The 22,773-nt window shown below is 46.0% G+C and overlaps 1 protein-coding gene across 1 annotated transcript in view; it reads left to right on the top strand.

Annotated features, from left to right (window-relative positions):
- Positions 1 to 22,773, top strand: part of ITGA4 (integrin subunit alpha 4) — a 224,226-nt gene that overhangs the window by 70,720 nt on the left and 130,733 nt on the right. The window contains exons 5-6 of the mRNA XM_063933332.1: positions 12,810 to 12,877; positions 16,969 to 17,098. Coding sequence (XP_063789402.1) covers positions 12,810 to 12,877; positions 16,969 to 17,098 — 198 coding nt within the window. The remainder of the gene's footprint in view (positions 1 to 12,809; positions 12,878 to 16,968; positions 17,099 to 22,773) is intronic.

The raw sequence follows: 22,773 nt of genomic DNA, 5'->3' as shown, positions 1-22,773 counted from the left end.
ACAGACCAAGTACGTCCACAGTTACACACTACACGTTTTATCAATGTGAATGATCTTTAACAGTAATCCTTCACTGACCACCACTCAAATCTCCCTTGTATTCTAGGCGAGATTGTGTGCGTGCCTTTTACAATTATTCCCTTAAATATTACTTTTAACTATTAATAACAACAAATGTCTCAACACATGTGGCAATCAGGAGAATGAGGCACGAAAACAATACTAAACAAGAAATACAGATGTGTATGCTTATTGCTTGCGTTCGCAAAACAGAAACTAAACAGGTTTTAAAAGACAATAACGTACTGTTCCTACCTTTTTGTTCCGGATTCCTTCAGCACTCCTTACTAAGCGAAGCAGACGCTTATCTGGTCAGCACTACAAGGAATATTACCTCCCGCCTTTTGCTGACCGATAATGTCTGCTGGAATTACCTAGTGCAGATATGTGAAGAGCGGGCGAGTCCCCAATTGACAATGCCTATTCTATACCTTGTATAAAACACTCTAAAAGGTTAAAGAACACAGTACGCAATTGGCGTATGGAATACCGTATGAGTACGCACGTAGCGTAACGAACGCTTAGCCGTGGACGACACGCACGAGCGTCACGTTCGCTCACGGCTTAGAGCGTATGGGCAAGCACGCTATAGGCTGCCGACTAACGTAATGATACGCTATCAGCGTAGCGGACGCTCGAGACCACGAGGAGATCACAAGCGGCGCTGACGCTCACAGAGTTAAACCTTTAAAACAATACCATAAACAATGTACTTATACTGTAAACCCTTGTGCAGTGATAAGGTGTAAATGCAACACAGTGTAACCTTGTTAGTTTAAAAGCTGTATGAGCGTATGTGACGCTCTGAGAACCCCTTAGCCATATAATAAACACTCAAATACCGGTCTAAGGGTCTAACGCCTTTTAAGGAAATGAATGAACGTTCAATTGCAAAAGAATAATACAATACAAGTTATACACTACCAAGATAACATAAAATACCTAACCGAATCACTACACATAAAATACAATAAAGATACAATTACATTTAAGGGGGGAAGGAGAGAGAGAATGGCTTATAACATTAAATAAGAGACAATATGGTTGCAGAGAACTTACGCACCAGGGGAAACAATCGCGAGCGCCTTTCTGGATATCCAGCTCCCGATTATCAGCAATGAGAACCGTTGAAGAGAGTAGAGAGCTGGCCCAGATCGGCTTGTCTTTATATACACTTACACACAGTACAGTACAATGGTCCCTACATTCTTATTGTTCATTGGACACAGGAATTCGTCTCTGTATTATAACAAAAGGTCATAGGTTGGTTCATACAGGTGGGCTGTGACTATTTCAAACTGCTCAGGTGGGAGGGAAACTGGGTTTCCCGCCGCATGGGTAATAAAGTGCAAATATAGTAAATGTCCATAAACTTCTTATGTCCATAACTATACGCACGAGCGAGTAATCCGCTTCAAACCAACACCGGAATATTGCTAATTATATTCTCTTCCGATGGATACTAAACACCACTGTGTAACCCCTGTCTGACCCTTCGTATCAAACAAAGAGGAATCTCCTTGTCCCCGAACATGCTATATTAACTAAACTTTCAGATTCTATCAAAGGGACCATAATCTACAAAATACATTATATGACTAAAATATGTTACGATTGAGTCGCCCGCTAGATGCACATAAACTCTACCGTAAATGCGCATACCGTGCGCCTGCGGGTGCACGCAACTGAGAGTATGCGCACGCACGGGAGGGCTCATGCACACGCAGCAGGCACTCGCATGAGGTGCATATATGGCAGTGTGTAGCGTGATATTTTTCTGACTTTGACAAGTCGCACGGCACAACGCAAGAAGATTGACAGGAAGGGGGCGTTTCTGGGTGTCAACTGACTGTTTTCTGGGAGTGTTTGAAAAAATGCAGGCGTGCCAGGGAAAACGCAGGCGTGGCTGGGCGAACGCTGGGCGGGCGTGTGACGTCAAAAGCCATCCCACCAACGTTAGAATCAACGCACACGAAGAGTAAGTCCAGGGCTGGTCTTGTTCTGCACAGGCATTCGCACTTCTGCAAAGCAAAAATACACTCCCCGTTGGGCGGGGGCGACAATGCATTTGCATGGCTGCTAAAAACTGCCAGTGAGCGATCAACTCGGAATGACCCCCAAAGTGTATGGAGAAAAAGTACTAGCCAATCAGCTCCTAACTGTGATTTTTCAAACACAGCCTGCAACATGGCAGTTAGGAACTGATTGGCTGCTACTTTATCTCTCAACTTACTCTCCATTCAAGGCTTAGAAAATAGACCACTAAGGGTTAATTACACGGTCTAAGCTTTTCTTTAGGGTCTGCTCAGAAAGACATTCAGAAGTTGGCAGATACTGTAAGGCATGGCTGATGGACTTTCGATTCAGTATAGTAGTGTTAGGGGGATATACATTATAGTATTGACACCAAATAATTGACCTAATGGCAGTTGACAAGACTCCATTATGTCCACACCAGTCAATTAAAGCCATGAGCACCACATGTGATATTATATTAGTATATGATTTGCTGGTTTCCTACACCACCACCTACTCTCTTATTTGCTCTACTGGTGTTCTCATCTCATAATAATAATAATTTTATTTATATAGCGCTCTATCTAAACAGGACTCAAGGCGCTTTACAGACATCAAACCAATGCACATAATGAAGAAGATTAATGCAGCAATAGACAAGCTACACAGACATAAAAATGAAAACCTAGAACGCATAGAGTAATCATAATGCAGAATTGGTGTAGGCATTTTGGGCAATAACTTCCATGGGTTGTAAATTCCACCCTCACAAGGTACCAGGTGAGGCAGCCATCTTGGGCGCACTGCGTAGGATTACCATGGGTGGAATAGTCTACCTCTAGAAGAGATGACAGAAAATGCGGGGTGATTACATCAGGTCCATGTATTTTTCATCCCATCCACAAGTGTGCCAGATGAGGCAGCCATGTTGGGCGCACTACGAAGGTTACACTGTGATCCATACATGGGCCCGATGCAGGGTCTTGGACTCCAGGTCGACAACAAAAGGTCGACACACCTTAGGTCGACGCAAATTGGTCGACACACCTTAGGTCGATGCCAATTGGTCGACACACCTTAGGTCGACATGGACAAAAGGTCGACAGGAACAAGGTCGACATGGAAAAAGGTCGACATTCGTTTTTTATGTTTTTTTTGTGTTGTTTTTTTCGTAGAGTGACCGGGAACCCCAATTAGTGCACCGCGTCCCCTCGCATGGTGCCTTCGCTCCGCTCCGCTTCGCTCGGCACAGATTACCGTTCCAATCGTAGTCCACGTGGATCGTTAAGTATGAAAAGGTTCCAAAAAAGAAAAAAATTGTGAAAAACTTTCCACGTCGACCTTGTTCCTGTCGACCTTTGTCCATGTCGACCTTTTGTCCATGTCGACCTAAGGCGTATCGACCAATTGGCGTCGACCTAAGATGTGTCGACCTTTTTGTTGTCGACCTGGAGTCCGGATACCCCGATGCATATATTGGAAAATGGACACTTGTGTAGTCGTATGATATAACCTGTATGGAACAAGCCATGTGAGGAACATCCTGCCTGTAGAGGTACCATCTGAAGCACCCAACCAGGGTGCACTGCATAAGATGCTGTTGCCAGGGTGTGCATTCAAAGGACGTACACCTCACAGGAATACCACACTGTGAGGTGGAAGTGTGCAGTAAAAAAAAAAATAGGATTTTGATAACCTACCGGTAAATCCTTTTCTCCTAGTCCGTAGAGAATGCTGGGGACGACATCAAGACGATGGGGTATAGACTGAATCCGCAGGAGACATGGGCACTCCAAAGCCTTTTAATTGGGTGTGAACTGGCTCCTCCCTCTATGCCCCTCCTCCAGACCTCAGTTGTAGGAACTGTGCCCAGGGAGACTGACATTTCGAGGAAAGGAATTACTTAACTAGTGGTGAGATATCTACCAACTCACACCCTCAACCATGCCGCACACATGGCATTCAACATAACACATGCCAACAGGCATGAACTAATTGCAGCAACATGCTGAAACCAAGATAACACAACTTGTGTAACTCTAATAACTAAACTGCAGGTAAAGTACGCACTGGGACGGGCGCCCAGCATCCTCTACGGACTAGGAGAAAAGAATTTACCGGTAGGTTATCAAAATCCTATTTTCTCATACGTCCTAGAGGATGCTGGGGACGACATCAAGACCATGGGGTCTATACCAAAGCTCCAGTACGGGCGGGAGAGTGCAGATGACCCTGCAGCACCGATTGACCAAACTTTAGGTCCTCATCGGCCAAGGTGTCTAACTTGTAGAACTTAGCAAATGTGTTTGCCCCTGACCAAGTAGCTGCTCGACAAAGTTGTAATGCCGAGACCCCCCGGGCAGCCGCCCAGGATGAGCCCACCTTCCTAGTGGAGTGGGCCTTTACCGACGTCGGTAACGGCAATCCAACCGTAGTATGAGCTTGCTGAATCGTATTTTTAATCCAACGTGCAATAGTCTGCTTGGAAGCAGGACAACCAATCTTCTTGTGATCATACAGGACAAACAGAGCCTCTTTTTTCCATATACGAGCTGTTCTAGCAACATAGATTTTCAGAGCTCTAACCACATCTAGAGACTTTGAATCAGTGAATGTGTCAGTAACTACTGGCACCACAATAGGTTGGTTTATGTGAAAAGCAGAAACCACCTTTGGAAGAAAATTTTGGCGAGTTCGCAACTCTGCCCTATCTTCATGGAAAATCAGGTAAGGGCTCTTGTGAGACAAGGCCCCCAATTCAGACACCCGCCTTGCAGATGCCAAAGCCAAAATCATCACCACTTTCCAAGTGAGAAACTTCAACTCTATCTTTTGTAGAGGCTCAAACCAATCCGATTGAAGGAACTGCAATACCACGTTAAGGTCCCATGGCGCCACTAGAGGCACGAATGGAGGCTGGATGTGCAGAACCCCTTTCACAAAGGTCTGAACCTCTGGAAGAGAGGCCAATTGTTTCTGGAAGAACACTGACAAGGCCGAAATCTGGACCTTGATTGATCCCAATCGGAGGCCCGCCTGCACACCAGCCTGCAGAAAATGGAGAAAACGTCCCAACTCAAACTCTTCCGTAGGAGCCTTCTTGGATTCACACCAAGACACATATTTTCTCCAAATACGGTGGTAATGTTTCGACGTTACTCCCTTTCTGGCCTGAATAAGGGTGGGGATGACCTCCTCGGGAATACCCTTCCTGGCTAGGATACGGCTCTCAACAGCCATGCCGTCAAATGTAGCTGCGGTAAGTCTTGGTACATACACGGTTCCTGCTGCAGCAGGTCCTCCCGACGAGGAAGAGGCCGATGATCTCCTATGAGTAACTGCTGAAGATCTGGGTACCAAGCCCTCCTTGGCCAGTCTAGGACAATGAAGATTGCTCGAACCCTTGTTTTTCTTATGATCCTGAGTACTTTTGGGATCAGCGGAAGTGGAGGGAAGACATACACTGACGGAAACACCCACTGTGTCACCAGTGCATCCACTGCTACTGCTTGAGGGTCTCTCGACCTGGAACAGTATCTCTGAAGCTTCTTGTTGAGACGAGATGCCATCATGTCTACTTGTGGAACTCCCCAAAGACTTGTCACCTCTGCGAAGACTTCTTGGTAGAGGCCCCACTCTCCTGGATGGAGATCGTGTCTGCTGAGGAAGTCTGCTTCCCAGTTGTCTACTCCCGGAATGAATATTGCCGACAGAGCTTGTAGATGTTTTTCTGCCCAGCGGAGGATTTTTGTCGCCTCTGCCATTGCCGTTCTGCTTTTCGTTCCACCCTGCCTGTTTATGTATGCGACTGCTGTTACATTGTCCGCCTGGATCTGCACGGGACGGTCTTGAAGAAGATGTACCGCTTGTTGAAGGCCGTTGTAAATGGCTCTTAGCTCCAGAACGTTTATGTGAAGGCAGGCTTCCTGTTGTGACCAACGTCCCTGGAAGTTTTCTCCCTGAGAGACTGCTCCCCAGCCTCGGAGACTTGCATCCGTGGTTACTAGGACCCAGTCCTGAATCCCGAACCTGCGTCCCTCTAGCAGGTGAGAGCTGTGCAACCACCACAGGAGCGAAATCCTGGTTTTTGACGACAGGATTATCTTTCTGTGCATGTGTAGGTGTGACCCCGACCACTTGTCCAACAGGTCCCACTGAAATACTCTGACATGGAACCTACCAAACTGTATGGCCTCGTATGCCGCCACCATCTTCCCCAACTACCGAATGCACTGATGGATCGACACACTTGATGGTTTCAATATCTGTCTTACCATTTTCTGGATTTCCAGAGCCTTTTCCAGCGGAAGAAATACTCTCTGAACTTCTGTGTCCAGAATCATCCCGAGGAAAGACAACCTTGACGTCGGTTCCAACTGTGATTTTGGTTAATTTATGATCCATATTGTTGGAGTATTGACAGGGAGAGGGATATGTTTTGTAATAACTGCTCCCTGGATCTCGCCTTTATCAGGAGGTCATCCAGATAAGAGATTATATTGACTCCTTTCTGACGAAGGAGGACCATCATCTCAGCCATCACCTTGGTGAATACCCTCGGCGCCGTGGAGAGACCGAAAGGTAACGTCTGGAATTGGTAATGGCAATCCTGAATCGCGAATCTCAGATAATCCTGGTGAGGAGGATAAATGGGAACATGCAGGTAAGCATCCTTTATGTCCACCGACACTAAGTAGTCCCCCTCCTCCAGACTGGCAATCACCACCCGAAGTGATTCCATCTTGAATTTGAACCTTTTCAGGTAGCAATTCAGATATTTTAGATTTAAGCTCGGTCTGACCGAGCCGTCCGGCTTCGGAACAACAAAGAGGCTTGAGTAAAAACCCCGCCCTTGTTGTGACAACGGTACCAGGACTATAACCTGGTCTTGACATCATTTTTGGATTGCCGCTGTTACTGCTTCTCTCTCTGACGGAGAAGCTGGCAAGGTCTTGAAACTCTAGTTTGTATCACTGGGATACTATTTGCAACACCCAGGGATCCAGGCCAGACAGAATCCAATCCTGGCTGAAGAGTTTGAGACGTGCTCCCACCCGAGCGGCCTCCCGCAAGGGAGTTCCAGCGTCATGCTGGGGATTTGGCAGAATTAGGGGTAGACTTCTGCTCTCGGGAGCCTGGAGCCGGTGTGGGCTTCTTTCCCCTTCCCCTACCTGCAAAGAAGGGGGAACCTCTCGCCTTTTTGTATTTATTGGGCCAAAAGGACTGCATTTGCGGGTGATAGGTCTTTTTTTCCGGTGCAAGCGCAGAGGGCAAAAGTCCAATATCCTTCATTGCTTCCAGCATGTAGGCGGCAGCGTCCTTGATATTCCCTAACTTAAGGAGTATCTCATCTTTATCAATCATGTCAATTTCTGATGACACACTTTCTGACCATTTTTCAATAGCGCGACTCACCCATGCACAGGCAATAGGGGGCCTGAGCAGTGTACCATTGGTTACATAAATGGATTGCAATGTCATTTCCATTTTGCGGTTTGCCGGCTCTTTAAGAGAAGCTGTGCCAGGAGCAGGGAGAATTACCTTCTTTGTCAACCTGGAAAGTGCACTGTCTAACACAGGGGGTGACTCCCATTTTTTCCTATCTTCAACCGGGAAAGGATAAGCTATGTGAATCCTTTTGGGAATACGAAATATTTTATCAGGATTCACCCACATCCCTTCAAACAGAGCATTTAGTTTGTGTGAAGGAGGGAACGTGACTTTGGATTTCTTTTCCTTACATAAATAAGCTTTCTCCTGAGGTACAGGAGTGCTTTTCTGTAACCTCCAACACGTCCCTTATAGCCACAATCATATATTGTATACTTTTGCCAATTTATGATCTATCTCTCTGGATTCACTATTGTCAACACAAGAATCAGAATCCGTGACGGTATCAGTGTTTACAACATTTGCAAATGGTCTCTTATGTGACCCAGAGGGGCCGCCCGCGTAAGGAATAACAGCATCCTGAAAAATCACATCTTCCACAGATTTTCTCCAGCATGCAGCCTCAGATTCAGATTTATCTAATCTACGGTTAATCAGATGCATACTGTCACGTAGCTCTTTAACCCATGCAGGCTCTTGGTGTGCCTGTAGTGCCACCACATTACAACTCTGTGTCCCTAAAATGGATTCCTCCGGGGAGGAACTCCCTGCCTCAGACATGCCTCACATGTGTACACCACACTCACAGACACACTGGGACTTATTTTGGGGACAGACCCACAGTAAAATCTGTCAGAGGGACACAGGATAGGAGCAGTCAGTTCACAAACCCAGCGCCAGTATTGCCTGTGAACACAGTATGTCCACAGCCCAAAAGCGCTTTCAAATAGAAATATACACTATCAAATGCACCACAATCGCTTTGTGCCCCCCCCCTTTATAGCACCCTGTACTTGTCAGAAGTGGAGGAGAGGACCAGCGTGTTCTCTGCAGCCTGAGGAGAGAGAGAAAATGGTGCTGAGTAGTGTGCTGGCTGCCTGAGGAAGAAGCTCCGCCCCTCAGTATCCATGACAATATTTATACTGGCGGGGGTAGGGCTGTGCCAGCTGCAACTTATGTCCCCTTTTAGCCAGTTTGAGGTATTTTTATTGCTGCCCAGGGCGCCCCCGCGCCCTGCACCCTGCAGTGCCTGTGTGTGTGGGCAGCAGTGGCGCGCTGTCTCCCGCCAGCTGCGCCGCACCTCAGTTGTCACTTACTTAATTGAAGATCATTCTTCTCATACTCACCTATCTTCTGGCTTCTGGCTCTGTGAGGGGGTGACGGCGTGCTGTGGGAGTGAGCATCTAGACACGGCTAGCGTTCAGTTCCCTTCAGGAGCTAATGGTGTCCTGTCAGCCAGAAGCAGAGCCATGAAACTCTGAGGAAGTTGGTTCTGCTTCTGCCCCCTCATTCCCACGATGCAGGAAGTCTGATGCCAGCAGATCTCCCTGAAAATAAAAAACCTAACATAAGTATTTTCAGAGAAACTCAGTAGAGCTCCTTAGAGTGCATCCAGTCGACCTGGGCACATTTCTAAAACTGAGGTCTGGAGGAGGGGCATAGAGGGAGGAGCCAGTTCACACCCAATTAAAAGTCTTTGGAGTGCCCATGTCTCCTGCGGATCCCGTCTATACCCCATGGTCTTGATGTCATCCCCAGCATCCTCTTGGACGTATGAGAAATATATATTTTTTAAAAAGGCACATGGTGAGAACATCTTTGCAGGTAACCAACGAAAGAAAGGAGGGAAATTATCCTGGTCTCATAGGAGCAGAACGGGTGGGTGTGAAAAATGTGGGGCGCACACTCAAGTCCGATGGAAATATCCCTGCTGGGCCTGGTCCTGGTGCTCTCCCCTCACGTTGATGCATGTGCCCCACAATAAGACCTCCTGACATCACCATATGCTCCACATCCTTAGGCTCTCCTTCCCTCTATAAGCCCCAGTTATCATCGACTCTCTTCATTTTCACTAGCTTTCAACATACCAAACAGTATCTATCCAGGAACACAATCATACATAGGTTCCCGGACTGTGGCCTTATGGAAAATAGTCACCCCCTACTGAATGGATCATTTTCGTTGGCTGGTCATTATTTATCTCACAAATTGATTTAAAATATACATCTAAAATATGACAGAATCATATGGAGCTTCTAAAACACGCCAACGACAGTCCATCTAGTCTGGCTGCTGACCTGAGAACGCTTTCCCATTCACGGTGAAGGAGTTGTTTTTATTTAGCTATGTATGGACAACAGAACAAAGCTATTTCTTATATCACCAGAATTAGGAGTGTTCATCAGGGGTGGGGTAGAACTTGTCAACATTCAGAATATCGACCCGGACGGGAGGTTGACATGTCAAATGTCAACATTGACATAATGTCCAGGAAGAGGGGCTGAAGTGTCCCTAAAGTTGGACACACACTACAATGATCTCGGACCAATATGTAGTTTCCAGCCAGTCATTCAGGGTGTAATCCTGAACTGCGCGGACACATGCGTTATCTTCCAGTCGGCTGTGCTGCACGGCCAATCAGAAGATATCACATGCGACACGGTGCAGTGTAATGAAGGACAGAACAGTGATCGTTCTATTCTTCATTACATCGTTCTGATGTGTACCGCAGATACGATGTGTCGGCCCATTGGCTGGGATATATCTGTTGGATACACATTGTTATAGTGGGTACCCAGCCTTAGGCTTATTCACATTATTGGTTCATGGATGATACAAACCTTTGAAGGTGCCCATATTATTATGATAGACTACACTAAAACACTCATTAATCTTATGGTTTAAGTTTGAGCTAAAATAGAATTATATAATTTATGTGTGGGCTCATCCATCGGGATGTAGTCAGCAAGCCGGCGTTCGGGATCCCGGCGGTCAGGATGGCGGTGCTGGAATCTCGACACATGGCGGAATGCTGGTGCTGGAATACCGACTGCTGGGATCCTGAACGTAAGTTTGCCTGGGAGGGTTAGGGTTATGCTGCGGGGATACGGTAAGGCTGCAGATGGAGGGTTAGGGTTATGCTGCGGGGATACGGTTAGGCTGCAGAGGGAGGATTAGGGTTATGCTGCGGGGATACGGTTAGGCTGCAGAGGGAGGGTCAGGGTTATGCTGTGGGGATACGGTTAGGCTGCAGAGGGAGGGTTAGGGTTATGCTGCGGGGATACGGTTAGGCTGCAGAGGGAGGATTAGGGTTATGCTGCGGGGATACGGTTAGGCTGCAGAGGGAGGATTAGGGTTATGCTGCGGGGATACGGTTAGGCTGCAGAGGGAGGATTAGGGTTATGCTGCGGGGATACGGTTAGGCTGCAGAGGGAGGATTAGGGTTATGCTGCGGGGATACGGTTAGGCTGCAGAGGGAGGGTCAGGGTTATGCTGCGGGGATACGGTTAGGCTGCAGAGGGAGGATTAGGGTTATGCTGCGGGGATACGGTTAGGCTGCAGAGGGAGGGTCAGGGTTATGCTGCGGGGATACGGTTAGGCTGCAGAGGGAGGGTCAGGGTTATGCTGCGGGGATACGGTTAGGCTGCAGAGGGAGGATTAGGGTTATGCTGCGGGGATACGGTTAGGCTGCAGAGGGAGGATTAGGGTTATGCTGCGGGGATACGGTTAGGCTGCAGAGGGAGGGTTAGGGTTATGCTGCGGGGATACGGTTAGGCTGCAGAGGGAGGGTTAGGGTTATGCTGCGGGGATACGGTTAGGCTGCAGAGGGAGGATTAGGGTTATGCTGCGGGGATACGGTTAGGCTGCAGAGGGAGGATTAGGGTTATGCTGCGGGGATACGGTTAGGCTGCAGAGGGAGGATTAGGGTTATGCTGCGGGGATACGGTTAGGCTGCAGAGGGAGGATTAGGGTTATGCTGCGGGGATACGGTTAGGCTGCAGAGGGAGGATTAGGGTTATGCTGCGGGGATACGGTTAGGCTGCAGAGGGAGGGTCAGGGTTATGCTGCGGGGATACGGTTAGGCTGCAGAGGGAGGATTAGGGTTATGCTGCGGGGATACAGTTAGGCTGCAGAGGGAGGATTAGGGTTATGCTGCGGGGATACGGTTGGGCTGCAGAGGGAGGGTCAGGGTTATGCTGCGGGGATACGGTTAGGCTGCAGAGGGAGGGTTAGGGTTATGCTGCGGGGATACGGTTAGGCTGCAGAGGGAGGATTAGGGTTATGCTGCGGGGATACGGTTAGGCTGCAGAGGGAGGGTTAGGGTTATGCTGCAGGGATACGGTTAGGCTGCAGAGGGACGGTTAGGGTTATGCTGCGGGGATACGGTTAGGCTGCAGAGGGAGGGTTAGGGTTATGCTGCGGGGATACGGTTAGGCTGCAGAGGGAGGATTAGGGTTATGCTGCGGGGATACGGTTAGGCTGCAGAGGGAGGGTTAGGGTTATGCTGCGGGGATACGTTAAGGCTGCAGAGGGAGGGTTAGGGTTATGCTGCGGGGATACGGTTAGGCTGCACAGGGAGGGTTAGGGTTATGCTGCGGGGATATGGTTAGGCCGCAGAGGGAGGGTTAGGGTTAAGGAGAGGGTTAGGAATAGGGTTCCTTCAGTACGGATCCCCAGGTCGGGATTTTAAACCGCCAGGATCTTAACTGCCGGTCTCCCGATCCCAACCCTATCTATCAACATATCTAGCTGTGACCTCTCCCCTGAGAAAGGATATCTGTCAATTATTTCTGACCTGACCACAATTACACAAAAACACAAATGAGTAGATCACTGTCTCCCACAAGAGCCCCACACTCAGCTGCTGCCAATGTGAACCTTTGGATGACTTGATAAATGATGCGCACAGGGGATGATTCTTAGGTGGAGTGAAGCAAGGTAAAGCAAGTAACTGTGCACCTTGGTAAACCATGCTGCACTGCAGGTGGGGCAGATGTAAAATGTGCAGATTTAGATATGAGAGAGAGGTGCTCTAGGGTAAAGCCATCCATGCTATCGTTTTGGCTACCCCCTATTGTGTATCAACCCGCCATCCTTGGCTGCGGCCTGTGCATCCGCTGTGGTGGGGTGCTGCTGATCCCATGCCCGGAAGCTGTCAGGGGTGTGTGGATGAACACCCTGCGCATGTGTTGTATAAACAGTTTTCCCTTCTACCCAACACAGCAGTCTCCAGTGGGCTAATAATAAACCTTTGATGATAAAAATGCAGACTAGAACAAAAGCAGATGAGCCTGATATACATTACGTTATGTTGACATAAAGGTGTGTTTTATTTTTTATAGCTTATGTTTCAAAATTTGGTGAATTACATGGATCGTGTCAAGCTGGGACCTCCAACTTTTACTTAGATGTAAGTTATACTTCTACTATTTTATTGTTGTATACTATATTTTCTATATTTCATGGCTATATTCATGCTTTTACTTGGTTATCTTTCCATACACTGACAGTACAATGCACATGATGTGCTGCAATGCTATAGAGGGCTCACTGGTTGTCAGATCCACAGCAGTGACCTCACTTCTCACTGACCTCACCTTCGTCCGTACTGTAGAAAGAGTGCTACAGATGGTAGCGCTAGCGCAGGAAGTTATAGAGACACACAGATAAAAGGGACTGGATAAGGTAGTCAGATATACTGTAAAATATGAAAGATTTAATTGGCGTCGACAGAGGGCAGGGGGTTTCGAACGTAAATATTATAATTAATGGAACATTTTTTCAGTGATTATATATATATAAATATATATATATATATATACACTGCTCAAAAAAATAAAGGGAACACTTAAACAACACATCCTAGATCTGAATGAGTGAAATATTCTTATTAAATGCTTTGTTCTTTACATAGTTGAATGTGCTGACAACAAAATCACACAAAAATTATCAATGGAAATCAAATTTATTAACCCATGGAGGTCTGGATTTGGAGTCACACTCAAAATTAAAGTGGAAAAACACACTACAGGCTGATCCAACTTTGATGTAATGTCCTTAAAACAAGTCAAAATGAGGCTCAGTAGTGTGTGTGGCCTCTACGTGCCTGTATGACCTCCCTACAACAACTGGGCATGCTCCTGATGAGGTGGCGGATGGTCTCCCGAGGGATCTCCTCCCAGACCTGGACTAAAGCATCCGCCAACTCCTGGACAGTCTGTGGTGCAACGTGGCGTTGGTGGATGGAGCGAGACATGATGTCCCAGATGTGCTCAATTGGATTCAGGTCTGGGGAACGGGCGGGCCAGTCCATAGCATCAATGCCTTCGTCTTGCAGGAACTGCTGACACACTCCAGCCACATGAGGTCTAGCATTGTCTTGCATTAGGAGGAACCCAGGGCCAAACGCACCAGCATATGGTCTCACAAGGGGTCTGAGGATCTCATCTCGGTACCTAATGGCAGTCAGGCTACCTCTGGCGAGCATATGGAGGGCTGTGCGGCAGTGTGTGTGTGTATATATATATATATATATATAATGTCCATTCAGTATAAACTTTTTTCAAAATGTTAGTGGTTTTATTCTAATATATATTAAAAATATAAGTACAGTGTCCTGGAGTTGGTTGTCGCTCCTATTTTATGCCTGATGACATATGTGATCAGTAACTAAAGCCTGATGAAGTGGACATATCTCCACGAAACGCGTTGCAGAGAAACTTATTGTAAGGGTTACATTTGCTAAAAATCGTGTTGGTCCCAGTTTGCATTCCCGGCAGTGTTTGGCCATTTTTTCAAACTTGGAGATTTACTAAAGCCACTGGAGTAAAATTATAAATTGAACTGCAAAACACGACTGAATCTGCAAATATAAGTCAGTACACCATTGAACCAACTTGCAAGTACTTTCTATAGAAAACAATGTAACACTGAGATTTACAAAGGATCATGTTTATAAACACGGAGCAAACTTGGACCAAAATACACTTTTCAGATAGACCTGCCTGTAAACAGCGTGTTTGGAGAAGCCTGCACAGATCACACAGAGCTGTCGCCCATTGCAACCAATCAGATTCTACTTATCAGTTATCTGGCACCTTCTAAAAGACAATAGCTAGAATCTGATTGGCTGCTATGATCAACATCTCCTCTTCTAAAAACCAGTTCTTTAGTAAATATACCCCTGTGTCTTCTTTGATAAATGCTGATTTATTGGCACAACTAATATGTTTCCTCAATCTAACAGGTCACTAATAAGTCAGAGTGTCAGACACCTGTTACTGTAGTTAGTTACGCCTGTTTATTTTTTCAAGTCATTTGTTGGCTATTGAGAGCGGCACTTTCTACACCAGACTGTCAGATGGTAGCGTGTGAAATCTTCCAGAGGGTACCTGTACGTAGACCGGTCATTATTCTCCACTTTGGCTTATCAGTATTGGAAGGCTAAAGGCAAAGTACATGTTGCAGTTACAAGGACAAATCCAGCCACATTGGAGGAGATGTACCATACTAAAGGTGGGTACACACTAATAGATATATCTGCAGATCAATTGATCTGCAGATATATCTATGGACGGATCGAGCAGTGTGTTCAGCATACACACTGCTCGATCCGTTGGGGACTGACGTCATGAACTGGGCGGGCGTGTACACACGCCCGCCCAGTTCAGCTGTCAATCACCGCCGGCCGCCGCAGCATGTGTACGGGCGGTCGGCCGACCGCCCCGTACACACACAGCGACGCTCCAATATATCGGTAGATGTATTGGCCGTTGGCTGTGCTGCGCGGACGACGCGATACGTCTGTGAACGACGGAGTTCACAGACGTATCGGCCGTACACACTGGCCGACGGTCCCGCGATATATCGGCCGTTCAAGAGAACGGCCGATATATCGACCAGTGTGTACGGGCCTTAAGCCTGGGAGACAGAGAGAGTGGTGAGAGATAAAGTAACAGCCAACCAGCTCCTAACTGCCATGTTACAGGCTGGGTTTGAAACATGACAGTTAGGAGCTGGTTGGCCGATACTTTATCTCTTTCCAAGCCTTAGGGGATAATTCTGAGTTGATCGCAACAGGATCTTTGTTAGCAGTTGGGCAAATCCATGTGCAGTGCAGGGGGGGCAGATATAACATGTGCAGAGAGAGTTAGATTTGGGTGTGGTGTGTTCAATCTGCAATCTAAATTGCAGTGTAAAATAAAGCAGCCAGTATTTACCCTGCACAGAAACAAAATAACCCACCCAAGTCTAACTCTCTCTGCACATGTTATATCTGCCTCCCCTGCAGTGCACATGGGGGGTAATTCCAAGTTGACCGCAGCAGGATTTTTTTTAGCAGTTGGGCAAAACCATGTGCACTGCAAGGGAGGCAGATATAACATGTGCAGATAGAGTTAGATTTGGGTGGGTTATTTTATTTCTGTGCAGGGTAAATACTGGCTGCTTTATTTTTACACTGCATATTAGATTGCAGATTGAACACACCACACCCAAATCTAACTCTCTCTGCACATGTTATATCTGCCTCCCCTGCAGTGCACATGGTTTTGCCCAACTGCTAAAGAAAATCCTGCTGCGATCAACTTGGAATTACCCCCATGGTTTTGCCCAACTGCTAACCTCTTAGTACGGGATGCTGTCAATTTACCTACAATCAAAATCCTGACGGTCAAAATACCGACAAGCATTGACCGATGATCAAAATACCGACAAGGCCTAAATACCGACATGGTCAAAATTTGAAATTTAAAATACTGACAAGGTCAAAGTACCGACATTTAAAATGTCGACAGTTCAAAATGTCGCTATGAATTTTTCATGATTTTTTTAATTGAAACCGACTTGTTCATACTTTACCATCCCAGTGGACCTGGAGGGGGAATTAATAGTGTGCTGAGCGCAGCGAGTCACCGAACACGAAGCGCGAGCCATGCGAGGGGACGCGGTACACGTATACGTGTCCATGTCAACCTATGTCGACATACGCACAAAAAACAATGATAAACTTGTGTTGACTTTTCAACCTGTATTCTGACATTGTCTGTATTTTAAATGTCAGTAGTTTGACCTTGTCGGTAGTTTGACCTTGTCGGTAGTTTGACCATTGGTCAATTGTTGTCGCTATTTTGAATGTCGGGATTTTGATTGTAGCTATATTTATTTATTATCATACTAGACCCCCTTAGTACATAATGGGGCAGATGTATTAAGCCTGGAGAAGGCATAAGGAAGTGATAAAGCAATGATAAGTGCAAGGTGATAAACGCACCAGCCAATCAGCTCCTAACTGTTAATTTACATACTGGAGCTGATTGGCTGGTACTTTTATCACCTTGCACTTATAACTGGTTTATCACTTCCTTATGCCTTCAGGTTCATACATCTGCCCCACTGCAGTGTGTTTTAATACTAGACTGTTACATCTCTGTATCTCTTCACATTTGTTCTTGTTTAAGCATTACCACCAGCATAAAAAAAATATATTGTTTGTTTTTGCAGGATTTAATCATTATGGGAGCACCTGGATCATATTATTGGACAGGTTCTATTTTTGTATATAATACTTCAAGCAACAAGATCTACTCCTACAACAATAGGAACAACACCGTCAAATATGGGAGCTATTTAGGTACAAGTTCTTACTGATACATTACCCCCTGATGACATACATTGCAATTTCAGGGCCTTTTATCTACAGCAAGTGTTACATATGTGAAATGTCAGATTAAACTCTCATTTATAGCTGTGATGCAGGCAGAGGCGTCACTCACCTCTTCTGAACCCTGTGCGGCAGTGGGCACAAAGGGGGCGTGGCTTTGCGGACGAGCAGTGGGATGGATGTTGCTTCACGGGAGGGGGCATGGCTAAGCGCCCAGACCCCCATTTTTGGCACTCTGGGGGTCCGGGAGTTGTTGCTTGCCTCCGGAGACTAACGTGTCTGCAGTGCCAGCTCCTACATGGTGACAGGAGCCGGGTTGCTTTACGTAATGTTACAGTGCAGCACCCGGCTCCTGTCACCCCTCGGCGGATGACACCCGGGTGCGGGCCGCACCCACCTTGTGACGCCAGTGGATACAGGTAGTTCATCGATCTCTGTAATCCTCATTACAATACTGCACAATTGCATATACTCAAGTATATCTGATTTGACTTGATAACAGGAAACATTGATTATATTTTTATGTATACTTAAAATGTATGGTCACATTTAAACTACTGCATAACAAATGGGAATGTTTTTGACCAGGAATTCCCATATTCCGGATGTCACTTTTGTTTTTAAAACTGAGACTTTGAAGAGGAGAATCGTCAACTCAGCATCATTTATAAAATGATGATTTACCGTCAGGGGCGAATTGGAAACAAAAAGCGGCCCTGGAAAATTTTGTAATAGTGGCCCCACATGGGCAGCACCAGAGGTGTAAAGTCTAGCCATGGGCCATGGCAGCAGCACCCTCCCCCCAAGACTTTCCAGATAGTGGGCATGTCCAGCATCAAGGGGGAAGTTAAAAAGAAATAAAATTAAATATTATGAGCACATTATATGATACACCTTCAGAATTTAGGAAACTATATAATTCTTTAGAAAGATATATTCTCTTGCTTATTACACCAACCGCGTATCCCAATCACTATTCACTCAATCTTATATGTCAGCCAAGCAGGCAGTCAGAGCATACACTAGATCATCTGCAATCACAGGCTAAGTGGCAAAGTCATTTTCATATATGCAAATTATTTTGCATCTTATTCATTATGATTATAAAAAGGACCACATGTCCTCAAACTAAACAGGCCCCACGGGTGTGCCGGCCCACCGGGAATCTTCCCTGTAGACCCTGTGGCCAATCCGCCTCTGTTTACCGTTGCTCTGATTGTCAGTTGTTGTTCTGGAAACTGTAGTGATCCCTCTTGAGAAGGAGATTCAACATAAGTTCTAAAATATTGTTTTTCTTTTCAGTTTGTATGTAATAAGTGAGAGTAACCATGAACAGCTAGATAGACAAGTGCATTTATCATTTAGAGCAAAACTATTAAAAATTATTTTGGTTTTATTGATCTATTTATGCACTTATAATTTGTAGTTGTGTGTTTAGTTAAACAATCAGGTGTTGATACAGTTATTGCATCCATATGCAGAGCGCAACTATTTTATTATCCTTTTTGCCTATGTCCGAGTCTGCATTTATTCACAGTTGTGTGAAAGCACCCTTGCTATACCTAGGGGGGTATCCAATAGCTGCGATCTTTTTTTCGTCCGATAAAAACAGCCTGACTTTTTGACCGGTTGTCATTATCGGGTTGTCCAGTAGGGAAGCGGTTAGCATACAGTGATAACAATACAGACGCCGGAATCCCGACAAGCAGTGAAACGCCGACGCTGGATACCGGCGACACAGGCTATTCTGCCTCCGTGGGTGTCCAGGACACCCATAGAGGGAGAATATAACCTGTGACGAGCGCAGCGAGCCACCGTGCCCACAGTGTGGCAAGCGTAGCAAGCCTGCAAGCGGCTTCTAGTGCTTGCCCCCGCTGTCGGTATACTGACGGTTGGCATCCCGGTCGCCGGTATATCATACTGATTCCATCCAGTAACAGCCGGTTATCGGTTAATTGATTAACCCCCAGCAAACCTATAAGCAGGGGTAAAATAATTGCTGCTGAAAGCATACCACCGTTGGTGGGTGTTAGAAATCTGCATGGGCACATAGGCATACGGACACTTTTCTACCACAGATGAAGGGTGTCCTCCTCTTGAGCAATAAGTTGTAGCCAACACTTTGGCGTTTTTATATTGGGTGCAATGTGTGCGGTGCACACTGGCCCCTGGGTACAGGGGGGGCCCACACTGCACATACTTCACCCATATTTTAATACTTACTTCTCCGGAGTCCCATGTCATTTGCTGCAGCCGCGGCACAAATCACAGCCGAAATGGCCGCAGCGTGTGCACGGTAGTGAAATTAGTTTCCGGAACATGGTGGGCGCCATGTTTCCGGAGACCTGTGCATGAGTTTTGTCCCCTTGCCATAGTCAGACCCAAGTCACCACGCATGTAATCAAAAATAGCTTAGCTACAGTTATTGTTACTGTAGCTGTGTCGGGAGGAGTGGATTATAGGGATAAAAAGCCTTAGAAGTGAGCCAGTGGAGAGGTTGCCCATGGCAACCAATCAGCATTGATGTAACATATATAATTTGCATACTATAAAAGTATACAGAGCAGCTGATTGGTTTGCCATAGGCAACTTCTCCATTGGCTCACTTCTTCACTTTTATCACTTCTTAGTACATCTCCCCCACAGTGACTTGTCCAATTAGTGGCACAGAGCAGGTTATTCACTAGGTAAACCAGGAGAGAAAGCAAGCTGGTTAATGATGCACACAAACCCCCATACAGTACCTCCAAAGTCACCATTCATTTCATTTGAAATGAACATTGTTTTATTCATTTGCTTTTGTCCCAGATAGACAACTGGAATGTGAAAAGATTTTGAAACTGTTGTTACTGTAAGATGCCCCTGAGGGTCCCACTTGTTCTGTGGAAGGAGCAAGGTCCTTGTTCCGGAGCTGATGTTACTGGTGGAAACGCAACACTTTGCACTCTACGTTGTATAAAAACAGGAAATTCTTTATTGTCAGCAGCAACTGATTACTGGGTCACATCAAGTATTTTATCAAACCCTTATCATAATCTCATGTAGGAAATCACTACTTTCTTAATTGACATCTAAAGGTTCCCAGCACAACATGTTCTCGTAAACTTCACAAACTCTGCCCCAGTCACTCCCTACACTGTGACTATAATGCTGCAGGGCTGGTCACTGTAGGTGTAGATCCCCAACATGTATCCATTCACTATATTCTGTGTTCTACTGCCCCAGATAAGGCAGAGGTTGCCAGTTAACGTTTCCAGTTTAGGCTGAGGGTGAATGTTCCTTCCTGACAATCAGATGACCCTAAGCCACCATTCTCCCATTCTCTTGCACAATCAGTTTTGTTGATGAGGATGTTATGTTTTTACTGAATAAGATGTGCAGCCTATGTCTGGAACTGGTTTCCTCTAGACTAACATTTTACTTCTTTCCTAAGCTAATTCTAGCCATCAGCTACAGTAGACTATGGTGCTGCACCAGGGCTACTATGTTTGTGCCAATCATTGGTGTGGCAGACATTTTCCCATTGATTTGTGCAGCGCTGCCGCTGCCGGCACGGGATTCTGGAGAAGTAAGTATTGTAGAAAATGGATGCAGGGTGTGCTGTGTGTGCCACCTTGTACCCATTGGCCATTGTGTACCAAACACCTGCACTCATTATAGATACGCCACTGACGTGTGTGTATATATATATATATATATATATATATATATACTCAGTTTAAGAAGGCGTCTGGTGATGGATGGCCTGTTTCTTAGTCGGACACAATGTGTCCGCATGTATGGAAGTCGGCGGAAGCCAGTATCCGACCGTCTTCCCCTGTATGCTGCATCAATGTGTGTATGCATTGTGTGGCGCACACGCACAATCTGAAATTGCTTTCTTAGGGGCAGTAGCATATTAAGAGAGGAGGGGGCCCGTGTGCAGTCTCCAACCGGGCCCCCTCCTCTCTCTCTTACTGCCACCCAGGCAGAGTAGTTAGTGTCACTCTAGGTCGCTAGTATACTCTAGAGCGGGGCTACAGTCTACTGTACATGCGCAGGACTTCAGGAAAATAGTATGGCGGACATTTTCATGGCGATTCCCATACTGCGCATGCACAAAACTCCAGGAAAATGGCTGCCGCACCATTTTCCCGGGTTATTTTGCAGGGCTGCCATAGCTAGACTCCGGAGAGGTAAGTACTGAAGAAATGGGTGCATCATGTGCAGTGTGGAGCGCCCTGGACCCAAGTTGCCCGTGTACTCCGCACACACTGCACCCATTATAATATAAATACGCCACTGTTTCGGGGAATGCACAGTCTGCTGATAGTCTTTGGCCTGGCCTCCAACTCAGAATCAGACCTGGAATGCAGAGCTTAAGCTGGCTGTTCAACTAGCAGTCCTGCCGCTCAGCTCACGTGACAGGATTACTGTCCATTGTGGCCACACATCTCACCTGTCATATCGATGAAATGAATGGAGACTACCTGGACATCAGCTGTTACTTAGAGGGAGAAGTACCAAGCAGTGAATAGAGTGTAGAAGTGAGCCAGAGGCGAAGTTGCTCATGGCAACCAATCAGCTGCTATGTAGAATTTTATAGTATGCAAATTATAAATGTTACTTCAATGCTGATTGGTTGCCATGGGCAATTTCTCCACTGACTCACTTCTCCACTGTTTTCACTGCTTAGTGCATGTCTCCATTAAACTTGTAAGCTCTCTGCTTTAACTGCAATCATCCCGCATCCTTGATCATCATTAGCCACCTAAACAAACATTTCTCCATGTGCTGCCTGATCAGTGTCCCTAATGCCCTTAGGCACTACAGTACTGTATGTGGAACTCCTAGAAGGTTCCAGAAGCTACACCGGCTGCCTGTTTTACTAGTTCACACTCCACGCAATCTTCTACCTACTGTATGATATCTTGTCAGTAAATCAGACCTGATAATCAGTCATATTGTCGGTCCATGTGTCACTATGTTTTACCAGGCTTTATCCCTGCAAGTACATGCGTATGGCGCACACACGTGTAATATTGTCCTTATGCCACATCCATAGGCAAATACTGGCTGCCTCAGCATGATGCAGTGAAATGAATGTAAACATTGAAAGCACAAGAATTTCTCATGCGTCTCACTGTGTGCGGAAGACAGGATATTGTTCCTCACCCAAGTCGCTTTTGCATGTTTTGCCTGTTACTTACAGTATAAGACAAAGGATGTGGTTTTGTACATGAATATTTTATCTGCTGTAAAGTAGTTGTAAACTGCATTGTTTGGCCATATTTTTGTTTCCCTATAATGATATGTTTTTGTTGCACTGTATGTATATCAAATAAATATATATATATATATATATATATATACATACATACACTGTGTGTATATATATATGTGTGTGTATATATATATATATATATATATATATATATATATCTCTGTTTAAAAGCCACATTTCTCTCTAAGTTGTTCCCCGAAAACATTTTAGCAGAGCAGAGGTTTATCAGATGCACAGTTGTTTTTTTTACCAGCGTCACATTCACTTGAAGTGTGTTGTCAAAACATGGGGCCAAATGTAATGACGCCACGGTGGCCGTGCAGGATGCTGGCCGCACGCTGACTTTTTTTTAAAGGGGCAATCAGTTACAAGGCATGGTTTT

Source organism: Pseudophryne corroboree, chromosome 7 (genome assembly GCF_028390025.1).
Source record: "Pseudophryne corroboree isolate aPseCor3 chromosome 7, aPseCor3.hap2, whole genome shotgun sequence".
Taxonomy (NCBI): Eukaryota; Metazoa; Chordata; class Amphibia; order Anura; family Myobatrachidae; genus Pseudophryne; species Pseudophryne corroboree.
This window is presented reverse-complemented; position numbering and strand designations above follow the sequence as displayed.